The sequence below is a fragment of the Chionomys nivalis genome, chromosome 12, assembly GCF_950005125.1.
Source record: "Chionomys nivalis chromosome 12, mChiNiv1.1, whole genome shotgun sequence".
Lineage (NCBI taxonomy): Eukaryota > Metazoa > Chordata > Mammalia > Rodentia > Cricetidae > Chionomys > Chionomys nivalis.
The window spans coordinates 16906207-16922807 of NC_080097.1; the positions used below are offsets into that span (position 1 = coordinate 16906207).

General features: G+C 34.3%; 1 protein-coding gene across 13 annotated transcripts in view; it reads left to right on the plus strand.

Moving 5' to 3' along the window:
* Positions 1-16601, plus strand: part of Mycbp2 (MYC binding protein 2) — a 237284-nt gene that overhangs the window by 163096 nt on the left and 57587 nt on the right. For 4 of the 13 annotated variants that reach the window (XM_057786001.1, XM_057786003.1, XM_057786002.1 and 1 more), the window contains 5 exons: positions 5079-5153; positions 7125-7349; positions 8184-8316; positions 9575-9697; positions 12146-12325. In XM_057786001.1, the coding sequence (XP_057641984.1) occupies positions 5079-5153; positions 7125-7349; positions 8184-8316; positions 9575-9697; positions 12146-12325 (736 nt within the window). The remainder of the gene's footprint in view (positions 1-5078; positions 5154-7124; positions 7350-8183; positions 8317-9574; positions 9698-12145; positions 12326-16601) is intronic. The other 9 variants (XM_057786004.1, XM_057786005.1, XM_057786006.1 and 6 more) reach the window with 7 other exon arrangements.

Sequence of the window (16601 nt, forward strand, 5' to 3'; positions counted from 1 at the left end):
TGTTCATGTCATTCCTAAAATAATGCCTGACATGTATGTGCCTCTTACCTGTTTGTTCATGTCATTCTTAAAATAATGCCTGACATGTATGTGCCTCTTACCTGTTTGTTCATGTCATTCTTAAAATAATGCCTGACATGTATGTGCCTCTTACCTGTTTGTTCATGTCATTCTTAAAATAATGCCTGACATGTATGTGCCTCTTACCTGTTTGCTCATGTCATTCCTAAAATAATGCCTGACATGTATGTGCCTCTTACCTGTTTGCTCATGTCATTCCTAAAATAATGCCTGACATGTATGTGCCTCTCACCTGTTTGCTCATGTCATTCCTAAAATAATGCCTGACATGTATGTGCCTCTCACCTGTTTGCTCATGTCATTCCTAAAATGATGCCTGACATGTATGTGCCTCTTACCTGTTTGCTCATGTCATTCCTAAAATGATGCCTGACATGTATGTGCCTCTCACCTGTTTGTTCATGTCATTCCTAAAATAATGCCTGACATGTATGTGCCTCTCACCTGTTTGCTCATGTCATTCCTAAAATAATGCCTGACATGTATGTGCCTCTCACCTGTTTGCTCATGTCATTCCTAAAATAATGCCTGACATGTATGTGCCTCTTACCTGTTTGCTCATGTCATTCCTAAAATAATGCCTGACATGTATGTGCCTCTTACCTGTTTGCTCATGTCATTCCTAAAATAACGCCTGACATGTATGTGCCTCTCACCTGTTTGCTCATGTCATTCCTAAAATAATGCCTGACATGTATGTGCCTCTCACCTGTTTGCTCATGTCATTCCTAAAATGACGCCTGACATGTATGTGCCTCTCACCTGTTTGCTCATGTCATTCCTAAAATAATGCCTGACATGTATGTGCCTCTTACCTGTTTGCTCATGTCATTCCTAAAATAACGCCTGACATGTATGTGCCTCTCACCTGTTTGTTCATGTCATTCCTAAAATAACGCCTGACATGTGTGTGCCTCTCACCTGTTTGTTCATGTCATTCCTAAAATAACGCCTGACATGTGTGTGCCTCTCACCTGTTTGCTCATGTCGTTCTTACTGTGACATTGTCTTGTTAAATTTATTGTTCTAATTTTTCCAAGATTTTAAATATTAGTGGAACAGGTGCTATAGCTTGGTGTGGTTCAAGGGGTCTGTTTTTATGTTTATTTTGCTTTGGTATAAGAAAGAGATAAGTATAGCTATAAAATGATAAATAGCTGCATAGTCAGTCATTTTGTTTTGTGATAAGCTATGGAATGTCTTAACTTAGGAGGTAACATCTAACGCAGATGTGAAGGAAAAGTTACCAATGAAAAGGGCAGAAATGAATATTGTGTAATTCAAAGTAATAGAACCTATTACAAAAATCACTATTAGTTGGAATAAACTGCCAAATTTAAGTATGAATATTTGTAACACTAGTGATTAAATGAAGATAATAATTATTATAACATGCACTGATGGTAAATACATCAATGAAAGTTTTAAAAATGAAGTTCTATGAGGGGTTGGCTCAGCCTGTAAAGTTTCTTGTCTGGTGGCAGGTCCTGAGTTCAGTCTCCAGAGCTCACATAAAACTTCAGGGCAAACTGACAAAAGCTCTTATAATCCTAACTCTGGGGACACAGAGACAGGCTTATCCCTAGGACTCATTGTTCTGATTGGTGAACTCCAGGCCAGTGAGAGATCTCAAAGGAGGTAGACAGTCTTGAGGATGACACCTGAGGTCATACACGTACACACGTTGATGACATACACATATAAACATAAAAATCAGTTAATAAACTAATTCTGTAATTTGAAAACTATAAAGCATAATTTGACCCTTTAATTAAGTTCCTTATGTTCTGGTGACCCCTAACTGTAAAATTGTTACTTCATGCCTGTATTTTTGCTGCTGTTATTAAGTGTAATGTAAACATCTAATATGCAGGATATCTGATATACTACCCTCAAAGAGGTCGCAATACACAGGTCAAGAACCGCTGCCATAAAATATTAGTTGCAATAAAATTTTATACCTCTTGAAAAATATAACTAAAGAGAAATACATACGGCATAGGAGACATTTGCCGGCCTAGAATGAAAAGCTTAAGTTTTTGAAATGAGTTTATTTCTATAATTGGATGTTTTCATGACTTCAGACTTAAATTCCCAATTTTTTATGTACTTTATCAAAATGTCAAATATACATTGTAAGGAATATTGAAGAGAAAAGAGAATAAATATCAAGGAAAGCTAGTGAGTGTATTCTGAGTTCTTGCAGAAGCAATGAGGGTGTCTTAACATTTGCATGCACATGTGCGGATCACTTCTTATCCAGACTAGTTGTTGCTCACCTAGAGAAAGTACAGTGATATTAAAAAATTAGGAGTACTAAAGATTTAGAGAAGAATTAAAGGAAACATTGCCAGCTTGTGATTCTCTTGTAGCATCATGAAGTTGATAGTTAGAAAATATTTCTTGTGTTTTATAGACATTCTTTTGAAATCCTTAATGCCTGGCAGTTCAGGTTTGACATACTTGAGGTTTCCTTCTTTTTGTCTGTGAGACAGTTTGTGTTTCTGTGTTATGCTGTTTTAATACTAATAATATTATTTATTAATAATAAATAATCGTTAAATAATTAATAATAAATAATAGAGGTAATTAATAAGTGTTAAATGGTAATTATTTCATGCAGAATAAGTGTGCTGTTATTAGATTATTTAATCTGCACTATTTCATTCATTAATTATTTATTTTTTAATTAGAATGAGGTCAAGACAGTTAAAGTAATACTGTAATATTTTATACATGTATAGTTTCGATTTTCTTGTTATTTTTCTGCATTAAAATTAGCAGTCATTAGCTCTGCTTTTCTCATAGAGTGATTTTTTTTACGAACATTTGATGCATTGAATAATACATTTTCATGGCAATAATTATTAGTTTATAAAAAGTCTTCTTTGACTTAAGAGATTGTTATTTTAGAACTGTATGTTGCTGCTGGTTAATTTACTTGGGTTTCTAATAATGCGTTAATATGCTCATTCTAATGAAAAAAATCTGTCTTTAAAATAGAATTTAAGAATAAATTAATTTAAATTGTTGTGTTTGTGCATCTTTGGGGTGCCATATTAAGCTTTGAAGGTATATAGTATGAAAACTTTATCTTTTGTAATAATCAAGAATTGAGACTTTAAATAAATTGCTATTTTGGTAAACATTCATATCATTAGCTAAAATATTCCTAAGTCTTCAAAAGAAAACTCTTAAGTTCTTTTTTAATCTCCTAATTTCAATTTAGCAAATGTTTTAATACTTGATAAATAATTTAAATTTACATTAAATTTTTATAGTCTAAGAATTTTCTTCAACTGTAGGAACTAAAGAAACGTGCAAAATTAGAATTTATATATAATTTTAATATACAAAATTTATTTCATTGGTAATCTGTTGCCAAAGCTAGTAGCTACATCATTTTAAATATCATTGTACATGTTACTGACTTAGCAGACACAAGTTTGCACGATGAAATTAAAAGATTATAAGCTTAAAGAATCACTACATTTAGTCTGTAATGCTGAATCTATATGCATTGTTTTAGCACTTGCTTTTCGTGTTGCTTTTAGTACTAAAGTAATGTATAATAAGCGTGAGATACTTTGAAAATCTTGACTTTGTGTTATGTCAAGCTGTCTGCATCACTATTTTCTGGGAGGGAGAACAGCCATGGAAGTTCTTGTTTACATTGATCAACCAATATGGATATCATTTTTCTCAGAAGAGCGTTTTGGAATGCTTTATGAAGTTTTTGTTTTACCTACAGAGAGAGGACCTATTGACCACGTGTTCTAAAATTAAGGGAATGACAACTTTGGTTTCAGTTTTGTTTTAAATTTGTAGGCACATAACTAGAAACTTGTTTTTATGTATCTGATATAATAGTACTTATACATGTGTGTTGTGTGTGTATATGTTACTGTATTCACCCACACATTCTTTAAGGAAATAGAGATAGAAAGCCAATATCTTCTCATGTCTAAAATGACTTAAGTGATTAGGAATTTTTATTTTTTCCTTCCATGTTAAAGTTTTCACTGATAGATACTTCAATTAACACTTGAATGCCCTCCTCTTTTGTCCAAATGAAATAAACTGTGAACAGTCTTTACATAAGCAATATACTTGTGGGGTTGCTGCACATTGAATAATACTTAGTTTCAGGTAAAATTAAGTATAGGTTCATAATATGATGTATCTGTGTAAAACATATGTAATTGTCATTAGAATGTTTGTAAAAATACTTTTATTTTTAGGACCATACTGTAATGAATAAATTGTCCTTTAACAGACTGCTTTTAGAATTCAGCATAGTCCTGAGTGCATTCGACTTCCTAAATTCTTAGATGAACTAGTTACTTGTCTTTTTATAAGATTCACCTTGCATTTCTTTATGCTTTTCTTAAAATATTTGCTAATAATTTTTGGAAAATTCTCCAAAGGTTCATTTTTCTTTCTTGCTTGCTTTCTTCCTTCCTTTCTGTCTTTTTCTTTTACTTTTTCTTTTTTTTTTTCCTTCTACTTAATAGAAGGAAGAAAAAGTACTTTAATGACTTGGTTTTTTTGGGGGGGGGTTGATTTTGTTTTTTAATTTTGATATTAAAAGTGATGGCCACACATGCCATATCTGTAAGAGATACACCTTCTGTGTAGTTTCTCTTGTTGACAGCTGCATAAACAGCAGATTGTACTCTGGTATCAGACAGATCTGGCTTGTACCTGAACGAGTAATGTTCTCACTTACGGGAGTTCAAGGTTTCCTTCGTGACTAACTCTTAAGCCTTCCAGCCAAGTCTGGCTCTTGATGTTAGTAAATGGCATGACACACTATATCTACGGAGAGCTTTTGACAAAGCCTTGTGGTTTACTCAGGCGGCTTCAGTTTCACTTCAGGAAAATACTATTTCATGCTGTGTTGGAGTTCAGAAATGTGATTGTGTGCGCGTCTTCTGCAGATGATACTCTGATCCCTTTCCCTTTGATATTTTTCTTTCTTAAACTTTGTCACTCAGAATATCTTTAATGCTAGCCAAGGAGTCAGGGATTTGGACGTATTTTCATGGACTTCCAAAGCTTTTTTCCCCCAGGTGAGTTTACTGTAAGGAACAATTGTACATTGTCCAGGTGTTTCCGCATGTACAACAGGTTTTACATTGTGTCTGTGAGGCTTTGCTTAGGACTAGTAACTGCAATTTACCAGGGGGAGGAGTCTGCAAAGTTCTGCAGTTTCCCCTCTCATTTTGCTCAGACGTATCTTACCATTCTAAATGGAAGTTTTTCATGGCTTCATGGGTGTAGTGGTTTTCTGATGAGCTTCTGCAAGTTACTTTGTTCAGAAAGAACTTATGTAGGCGGTGGTGTTGTGACTTATAACACTTTTTTTTTTACCCCCAGCCTACTCTTTCGAATTGACCTTTTGAATATTTATTTTAGATTAGAGGTCGGGGAGTTAATGAGAAATCATTATACATATACATATATATGGTTGAAATTCACCAATTTTATATTTTGGTATACAGTCTCACATATCTATCTGTATTGAAAAAATGTACACTTTAAGAATGCTTTACAATGGCAAGTACAGTCATGATTTTATGTCCATCAATTATTTTCGTACAGTTTACTACAAAAGAACTACTTTTATCTTTTACAAAAATGTCTTGTTTTCCATTCATTTTATATAGCTTCATTAATGATTAGATAAAATATTGTCTTAATAAGTCTCTCATATATTCCATTTGATGACTAGATTATGATTATCATTAGCTTTGCCATGACTTACTCTCCACTGTTACCCTTGAAGTTGCAGTAACTGTGAAATCTTGAAAATGTTGCCAGAAGATCACTAAATAACACTGAAATCTTTTCAGCCCCAATCGTGCTCTTGCTGTTATTTTTAATGTCAACATGCAGCTTTAAAAGGCATTTGTAAATAGGGCTACAAGTTGCCTCCTCTAATTATGACATAATGTAGTTACTAAAATTTACCATTGACAAGAATTTTTAGATGTTTACTCAAACCTCTTGTAATTCTATTAGGACTGTTTTATCCTATATACTTTTTATTTTTAATGTAGTCTTTATATTTGTAAAAGTATATATAGAGAGATTTTTTACAAAATATATACATAGTAATATGAATGCCTAATTTAAGTTTAATTTACTTACAAATCTAGTATTCTTCCCAAGTCATTAAAGGTCTTATTTCCAATAAGTTGTCAATATGTAAAGGCTATTGATATATGCAGTGTAATTATAACAAATGCAAATAAATTATTTCCATAGTATTTGTTTGAGTAAATCTTTATGGTCTTTCATTACCACCATGTGATTTACAAAGTTTCTTGTGAGGAGCCTAGATTCTAGGTAGATAGCTGGGATCCCATGACTCAAGAGACTAAATAAGGAGAGTTATTAATTACTGCCCAGTCAGGATTACATAGCAAGACTTAGGCTCAGAACAACAATAAAAAAGCTAGTCATTATTTTTATAGCATTACCAAGGTATATAAAAGTTTCTGAATCTACATATATTTTAGCCCCGGTAGTTATTTTAATAGCCTATTGCCTTAGTTGAATACACATGCATCTGTTAATACAAAAATGCTTGTATAGAAAGGTGTTATAAAAGTTTGTCATGTGTAATTCTAGTTTTGTCATTATTTAAATAACTTTATTTTTGGTTTATCCTATTTTTATATGCATCAGATGGTTATTTCTTCTCAATACAAATCATAGAGTACTTACTACTATATTTAAAGTTTTTTTTTTTTTAAGAAGTGATTATTGTAGGCTGGAGTTGTAGCTCCCTACTTTTCTTTTTCTACCACCAGTGTTGATATGTAGTAGTGGTAGTCTAGCAAATCCAGAAAAATATTTTATTTGTACTGGGTTTGCTAAAATGTTATAAGCATTATTTCATGTACTATAGTATCATATTTCTCAAATTTGGGGGTACAAAAGACAGAAATTCATTTAATTTCCTGTTCCTGCCAGGATTATGAAAGTAGTAATAGATTATATTTTGTTCATTTTTCTTTTCCTATTCAAATTTTCAGGAACCTAAAACTAATACTGATGACTTTTTCAAAGACATAAACTCCTGCTGCCCACAGGAAGCAACAATGCAAGAACAAGATAATCCATTCTTGAGAGGCGGACCAGGCATGTACAAGGTAGTGAAGACAGGACCTTCAGGTCACAACATCAGAAGCTGCCCTAACCTTAGAGGTATCCCAATTGGAATGTTAGTTCTGGGAAACAAAGTCAAAGCAGTGGGAGAGGTATGGATTCTTGTGGCTTCATGACTTTTATGATACTCTTTTTAAATGTAATATAATCAAGTATCACTTTCTTCCAGATTGTCATTTCCACCTCAGGTTCTTAAGTGTTCATATTGTTGACTTTTACTTGTATTGGAAATAGTAACATAACTTTCTGTGCTTTTTAAAAAAAGTTATTCTCGTAATTATCTCATGAAAGCTATTTGTATTGTTATATTAACAAATAAGGTGTATTGTGTATGTAAGTGTTCCGTATTTGAATATATCTTTTCACTATTATGAATGTACTGTTATGACTTGTCAGCAATGAAAAGATTTTCTATGAATTGGAATGGAGATGTGACCTTCCAAAATTTTTCATTTTTTGTTCCCATTCACAGGTCTCACTGAAGTCCTGAGCAAATAAAATTATTCTTTAGACCACTGTGGCATTTGCCTCCGCAGATAAGCTTGAAGATGTAGTGTGTCATGCTATTTCTTAGGGTTAGGGTCATTTTCACATTCCACTGTAGGAATAATAAGGAAGTTTTGTCAGGACATTTTAGAGTAAAAGATGAGGTTTGGGTTTTAAGCATATTAAAATTATTCAGACATGATCTTTATCCTTTAAAGATAATGTTTTAATTAGTGTCTTAAATAAAAAATATTTTACAGAAGTTTTTAATTCTGTCTTACCTCAGGCTGTGGTCTTAATTTCAGAAACTAATTTCACAGTAGAAAAGTATTGGAGTCATTCATTATGTTGTTAAGAATCACTTAAGCTTTTTACTGGTTTTCATTCTGGGTGCCCTGAAGGAATCAAGCCAATCAATCATGCTTTCTGTCATGTACCAGGTAACCAGTTCTGAAGGGACATGGGTGCAGCTGGATAAGCACAGCATGGTAGAGTTCTGTGAGAGCGATGAAGGAGAGGCGTGGTCCTTAGCTAGAGACAGAGGCGGGAACCAGTACCTACGGCATGAAGATGGCAAGTTGGCTTAAATTTGTGATTTGTTTTGATAGAATTTTAACATACATATGTTTTATGTTTATTGCATTATCTTTTCCTCAAAGAGGTTTTTGAATGTTTATTTTTCAAATAAAAGAAAACCCAAAGGTTTAAACATTTTACAGCTTACAAAATTGACTTGTAAAATATATAAGTACTAAATGGCCACAAAGGAGAAAATTACAAGAACTCTGAGAACATAATTATCTATCTTCTCTAATACTAGGAAAAACTTTGTTTTGTTTTACTAACATACACTTGTATGCCTTATTCTTTTTTTTTTTGTTTTTTTAAATTTTTCTTGGTTTTTCAAGACAGGGTTTCTCTGTGGTTTTGAAGCCTGTCCTGGAACTAGCTCTTGTAGACCAGGCTGGTCTCGAACTCACAGAGATCCGCCTGCCTCTGCCTCCCGAGTGCTGGGATTAAAGGCGTGCGCCACCGCCGCCCGGCTTGTATGCCTTATTCTTGAGTACAAGTATAGACCTGAATTTTCCTCCTACCAGTTTTCAACCAGTTGCAGAATTATGTGAGGAAACCTCTTAGCCGAATTTTCTCTCAAGAAAGGAATGTTGAATAAATGCTCAGCATTTCTGGTGCAGAGTCCTATTTGTTGTTAGAGTTAGCTTTCAGCTTTAGCTTTCAACATTGATCTCACTAAGATTTCCCTTTTTGTCACTCTCTGTTTATTCTGATGGTGACAAAATAGCTTTCAATGTCTTACCAAGATGCAGAGTCTCTTGTGGCAGATACAAGGCTGCAGTCCTTATATTCCCAGTGTGAACTAATTGGTAAACACTATAATTAGCGTATCAAAGTAAGTAGACGTGTTGAAGAAATAGATAGATAGATAGATAGATAGATAGATAGATAGATAGATAGATAGATAGATAGATAGATAATCTTTCTTCCTGATATAGTGTCCACCTTATTTTTAAAATGCCCTTATATAAATTGTTTGCAATAAGATTTACTTACCCAGAAATATACTCAGTAATATACCATGCCACTTAAGAGCAAGATCCAGTTTTTAAATTTCTGTCTTTATTTGATTAACACAAGCAAAATTTGTTATATTGTTTGAACTGCTAGCTGATCTGATTCAGAGCTAGACTTAGCTCTGCCTGTGGGGGTCACATTAAATTTGATCATAATAAACTCTTTATTGGAATTTTCTCTGACATATGAATAGGGAATAACATATACAAAATTAACTTGGTAGCTGTGACTTTTATTGTAGAACAAGTTCTTCTGGATCAGAATTCTCAAACTCCTCCTCCAAGCCCTTTCTCAGTACAAGCTTTTAATAAAGGGGCAACTTGCAGTGCCCAAGGATTTGATTATGGCCTCGGAAATAATAAAGGTAGGCATCTGAGTGAGTCTTTTTCTTATGACTTCAGTAAGTTTTCGTTACTTTTTCTCATTTTTTTCTTCCCACATAGCCTCATTAAATTAAAATGTATGCATACAAAGCTAACACTCAAAATGTTTAAAAGGTGTTCTTTTTCACAATAGATTGTTTTATGCCACTTTCAGCTTATGTTTACTGGAGATCTTATTCATATTGTTTCTGTTTCAAAAGCACTCATTCTGAAGTTGTGAATCACTACATCTAGTAAATAATGTGACCTGTTTTTGGAGAGAAATGTAAATGAGCAACAAAGAATTTTTCTAATCTTTGCAGTGTTATATGTGGGCTTTATATATGGTTTTAAATCTCTAACCGGGATATGTTATATAAAATAATACATTTGAACATGGTCTGTATAATGAACTAGAAAGCAGCAAAACAGGAAAGGCTAAAGCATTTGAATATAAATTGTGTTTATAACAGGTGTTTTATATGCATTAATGAACAGGTCAACATCATAGAAACTCTAAACAGTTCAGCTGGGATAATTTGCTTCTGAAATTTATTCAAAATTGCCTTTCTGGGTAAATTCAGTTAGGTTCTTTCTAATGCACCTAATCTGAATTCCTTGAAAATGTTCAATATTGTGAGACGGTAGCAAAGCACTGAATGATGTATATAGCACGGTGAAGGTTCTTGACACGGAGTTAGTTTGACTTTTAAAGTTTATTCAAGCCAGATGTAATGTCTTAGTCCAGTAGTCTCAGCATAGACAGGGGGCAGGAAGCCAGCCTAGACTGTAGAGTTGATTTGAAATCCAGGAAGGTTCCGTAAAAAACAAGACCCTCTCCAAAAAGAAAAAGAAAAAATTCTTTTAAAAAAACAAAACAAAACAAAACAAAAAAACCAGTATTTTTTTCCTAGGGGTTCATTTCTGGGAACACATACAATACAATGTGAATGTACCTGACTTTGAGTTATTGAAAAATGCAAAATTGTTTTGATGTATGAGAAATGATTAATTTAAAATAAAGCCACTTCTGTAATTAGCCTCATCCATGTGGACAGGCTTCCTTTGCTCACTCAGTTTAGTGACTCTCACATGCAGAGGTTTTGTTCAGATGTGTGCTCTCACCCTGAGAGTGTTGCTGTCACTCTACTGACCGCTGCTACTGTGAGTCAGTCTTTAAAGTGGGATTTAGTGAAGCATCGGAAAATAAAGTTGATTTTTAAGAAATACAGGCATTGCTGTAAGCATTTATTAAATGGAAATCAAAAGTACTTTTAAAGTGCTTTTGTAAATATTGTTTTAAAATAGCACACATTTAGGACTTGTTATTTATATTAAGAAAAAGCATTTAGAAAGTTAAATTTGATGAACTACGTCTAACTACTGTTTAACTTAACAAATGTTCTCATTTTTTCTTGGCTTCTACACTACCCAAGATTAAGAAATTATTTACAAAAAGTATCTTTATTTGAGCAACAATTTATATAGTGCTTATAAACTATAAAATATTTTCTGAAATCTAAAGTGTTTATTTAAAAGAAATTAGTACTTGGGTAACTTAAATACATAATTCCACATAAATTTGTGCCACTTGGCAGCTCAGGTGAGATTTTCCACTTATATTTAGTAACTGTAGCTCGTAATGCACTGATTCTGCTTTGACCTGTCTGAATATGAGGCTTCCCCCCTTCAGCATCATGTAAACTACAGCATATATTGTCACAAATTGTTTTTTGTCCAATTGCATTATTTTGTCTTAAGCTATTTTATTAATAGCCTTCAAATTTAATTATAAGGATAATATCAATCAAATTAGGTAACTCATTCATATTTTGTATTATAGGAATTACAAAATTATCTCTCTAAGCAAAATAATTCCTGCTTTTACAAAAATACAATTTTCCTAGCAGTAATCATTTTTAAATGAAAGTATTAACTTATTACTATGATATAGTTGTATTGCTGAGTGGAAAATATACTTTGTCCCTATTAAGAATACATGGTATATATGGAAATGAAGTTATGCAGTACTTATTTCTGCATGTAGTACAAGTTAGGCAGGGTGGCATTAGTCCTTCCTGAGCACCATGGAATAAATACCTTTTTACCATACCTAGCATCTTCATTTCTTTGCTCCCCACCAACACAATGTTGAATGAACTTGCATACATCCCTCAGATCCTTTATTCTGTCATAAATAATGGGGAAAGTTATATATGGATTTTAGGTGGATTTGTTTCTGTGGACTACTGTATAAGACTGGTGGAGTATGTCCAGTGAAAACCTCAAAACCAACCAGCATGTAGAATCAGATCCCTTATTTGAGGACAGTGATCACCAGCTTTCCATTTTCTGAACTGGCATAGCCTTCTCTACTGTTCAGTTTGCCTGACTGTCATAAAGCACCATTTACTTTGCCATTTTGGATGTTAATGAGTAACAAGTTGTAGTTTTGACTGTTTTGCCCACTGCAGGTGATCAACTGAGTGCCATATTGAATTCCATTCAGTCACGGCCCAATCTCCCAGCTCCTTCCATCTTTGATCAAGCTGCAAAACCTCCCTCTTCCCTAGTTCACAGCCCATTTGTGTTCGGACAGCCCCTTTCCTTCCAGCAGCCTCAGCTTCAGAGTAAGTCTGTCAGCCTTACTTGCCTCATCAAGCATTTCTGAAGCTTTTTTCTGAGTTATTGATCAGTCTATTCGTTATAAACTCTCCTGACTGGTTTTATTTAATTAGATATTATCCCTCCCATATTTTTGAAATATTTAAACTATCCAGAGCTAAGACATTTGTTTTCAATTATTTTTAAATTACATGGAGTTATTAAGTCTGACCATTGTTCTTTATATTCTAACTATAGCAAATTCATACTATAAAACATGATAAGAAAGAATTTTTTATTTCACGTTTTATTTTTTAATATGCATGGCTTTGGTAAGCATTAGTTATAGTGATAACATTCATTGAATTTTTGTTATTTGGTACATACCCAAAAATAATAAAACTATTTCACTGTGGCATTTGGGTAGAAAGGGGAGATGCATGTCTGTTTCTTCTACATGAATTGCGTATTCATAAACTGTATAGCAATTTGGATTTTCAAGTTTTCTTTGTCATTTCCTCACCTCTTTTATATTTTGTTCCTCATCCATTATATTGATTATTTGATTACAGTTTTACTGTCTAGGGTTGTGCTAGCCCTTTACCTATAATAGTAGCCTACATTGGTTTAGAAGATAAATTCAAATAAATCACACTTAACTGAGTTTTCATTTCTCTTAAAAGTTTTCTGAGCCTTCCCACATAATTAAACTGTTCTGTGACAATAGGTTCTTTTGTCATTCAGATGCTCTTGTTGTCCAGATAAACACACTGACTAAAATACTTTTTGCAAGCCTCACTTCCTAGCCCTATTTTTTTTTCTTTTCCTTATTTGCCTGAAATTCAACTTTGATTGTTGCTTGTGCCTCAATTTACAGACCCATTGTATGGTTTTAAATGCCTGACCTCTTTGCTTACAGTGCATTCACATTTAAGACTAAAGTACTATTTAACAACAAGATTTTGATAACTGTTGTTAGGGTTGCTGATGGGAATACTGGAGATTCTACATAGCAAATTATATTGTTTGTTGTTGTAGTATTATCAACAAGAGTTAAAGAATATACAAGAATGTGAACCTTAATGGGTTTATATTATGTGATAGGCATGTTTAATACAGGTAGTTTGTACATGTGGTTGATATCACTCTCCTTATTGACGTGTCTCTTCCCATGTATTATCTCTTAAGACTCTCAAGGAAACAGACTAGTGTGAGATGCCCTTTTCCATTGATGATAAGCAGTGTTTCAGAAGAATGAAAAAAAAAGTGAAGACTCAGTCTTAACTTACTAATTTTATGAAGCAATGGATGTTTTAGAGTTAGATATGCTCTAGTTGCAGGATGTTCTAAAAGGGAAAAGGAAGACAAACAATACACTCAGACCAACAATTCTTATTAAACAAATTTAAATTCATTAAAATTTGATTTTATTAGTTTGAGGGTTGAGTTTGTCTTGATGATAGAGCACTTGCCTTTTATGTGCCTCCCCATGCAATAGAAAGATCACAATGAATTGATCTTTCTAGCTATATTATAGTTCCCAATATTTTATGTCATTATATTTTCACTCACATTGTGTTTATGTGTACCACCAGTTCCTGACCTCTGCCTTACAGCACACCTGTGGCCTAGGCCTGTCTTCTGACCTATTCTGAATCATTACTTGGCTTTACCCCAGCAGTGCGAGGAAGTTCTTAGATTATTTTCAAATCCTCAATCTCAGCAGAGTTCCCTGAACTCTGTCTTCCAAATTACAGAAAACATAAGTCTCTATATCATAACATTAAAGAAATATGGGACTGAAATATAGTCTTACCATTTTGAAAACAGGGCTGGAGAGATTGCTCGGTGGTTAAGGACATTGGCTACTCTTCCATAAGTCCTGAGTTCAATTCCCAGCATACACATGGTGACTCACAGCCATCTTCTGTCTGATACCATCCTCCCTAATGCATTCATACATCCAATTAGAATACTCATGTACCTAAAATACATAAATAAATCTTAAAAATTATTTCAAAAGCAATTTAAACAGTTTACGCATTACAGGCGGAAAACAGGTTGTCCCAAGAACCCAAATACATTCATACCCAATCAACTTGTTATTGATTTAACAGAGTGTAAGCAAGGAAGACATTTTTCTCAACAAGTTCTTTTGCTGGCAAGGTTCATTTTACAGTTACAAGAAAGAATCAATCACTTTACTATTTATCTCAAAAGGTAATCTTATAAGAAATCTTAAAGGAATCACAACTCTGGACTTTTATACATGAAAAACAATTAGTCAGCTACTTTAAATCCTCAGGATGTGTAGTAATAAGAGTGGCAGGGCTGCTTCCCACCGCCACCCGGCTAGCTTTAACATTTCTGAGGGCAGAAATGGATACAAGGAATCCATCGTCACCCTTGATTATAAGCACATCCTAGCAAGAAAGACTCGTCATCCAGTAATAGCCAGGCTGCCACTGTTTTTGTTCCCTGACCTCAGCGAGTCCCTTGCTCAGCCATTATGCCTTTTAAAATTATTTTTCAAGATTTCCTACCTTAAAGCCATTAGCAAAAACATCTTTACCTAGCCTTAAGTCATTATTTAAAGCTATGATGTACACCAAAAGCAGTGAACACATCTTTCAACATTAACATTAAAAGAACTTGAACTAGTTGAGCTTCTGGGACTCAGTTGCTTTTCTTAATCATTAACCTAAGCCACAGTCTACAAAGCTCCTCAAGAGAAACTAACTGTGTGATATTTCCTTGTTCTTATTTTCTATCCTCTGCAGCCCCTGCTGTATCAGGGCAGTACAACATCATATCTTGCTTTTACCTATATCAGTTTTCCCACTAAGCCAACCTCTATGATAATCCCTTACTATATATATTAAAGGCCCTCAGTCATCAAAAATCCCATTTAAGCTAACATTATTATTGTATGAAATCATTGCTCTAGTTCAATAGTGCAGCTTAAGAGAAAATCATCTTCATAATAATCCAAAGGTAAAAATGCCCATAGAACAATTTCTATGAAACAGTCACATTGCATGATTCACACCATGCCAGATACTAGAGAAAAAATGCCAATATGCAAAGCCACAGCAGAAGCAAGAGACGTTCTAGCGGGAGGGTCTTGGGGCCTTGCCTGTCCAAGATCCACCCATTAGAGCCTTACTTCCAGAGGGCCAACTTCCTAGACGTCGTTTGCCTCCTGCTGCTCCTCTGGCATAATTTAGTAATTTTTGTAGGTGTGTGGCTTTTATGTATGAGTCTGTATGTGCGTGCGTGTGTGTGTGTGTGTGTGTGTGTGTGTGCGTGTGTGTGTGCGTGTGTATGTGTAGGCTAGAGGACAACTTTTAGGTGGCTCTACTTGCTTTTTGAGACAGGGTCTCTCACTGAGCCAGGATCTGACCCACTGATTGGGCTGGGCTCTCTGCCCAGCAGGCTCGAGGCATTCTCAGAGCTAGGTCTGAGATATGTGCCACGGCTGGGGTCTAAACCCGAGGCCTCACGGTTCCATAAGAGACATTTTGCTAACTTCTTCCATGGCAGAATTATTTTATTTTATTTGAATCATGGCAGTGAACACTTGTAAGTCAAGATGAACAGACTAAAAGGTACACTACAGCTTCCACAACAAGATTCTTCTCTTTTTGTTTTTGTTTGTTTCTTTGTTTTGTTTAATCCGGGGTTTTTCTTTTAAATTTGGTTTTGATTTGTTGGGGAGGTTACAAGGGTGGCAGGCAGATGCGAGGAGATGGGGAGATAAGTAGAATGGAACTACAAAATGTAAAACCCACAAACAATCAGTAAAAGTGTCTTACATAGTTATTCTAGATATTATGCTGTTACTCTTTTCTATTTATTTTTTTATTTCTATTTTTCAAGACAAGGTTTCTGTGTGTAGTCCTTGACTGTCCTAGAACTTGCTCTGTAGACCAAGTTGACCTCAAACACACAGAGATCCGCCTGCCTCTGCCTCCTGAGTTCTGGGATTAAAGACGTGCGCCACCACTGCCAGGCTGCTATTACTCTTTTCTTAAATTACTGTTATAGAAGAAAAAATAACAATTTCTCTTGTATGTGTGACCTATGTTGGAATGTGAGAAAAATGTTTGAGTCTAAGATTTTTCAGTTTTTCTAATTTTTATTATTCTGACATGCATTACAACTTGACCACAGTTTCTCTGCTGTTCTGCAGTTACTCAGTCTGAGAATATGCAGTTTGTGCGCTTACCACAAGAGGGCGACAGATATCTTGATTCTTTGAGTTTATAGTCTCAGCAATGCCCCAGGGGCCATACCTTCATA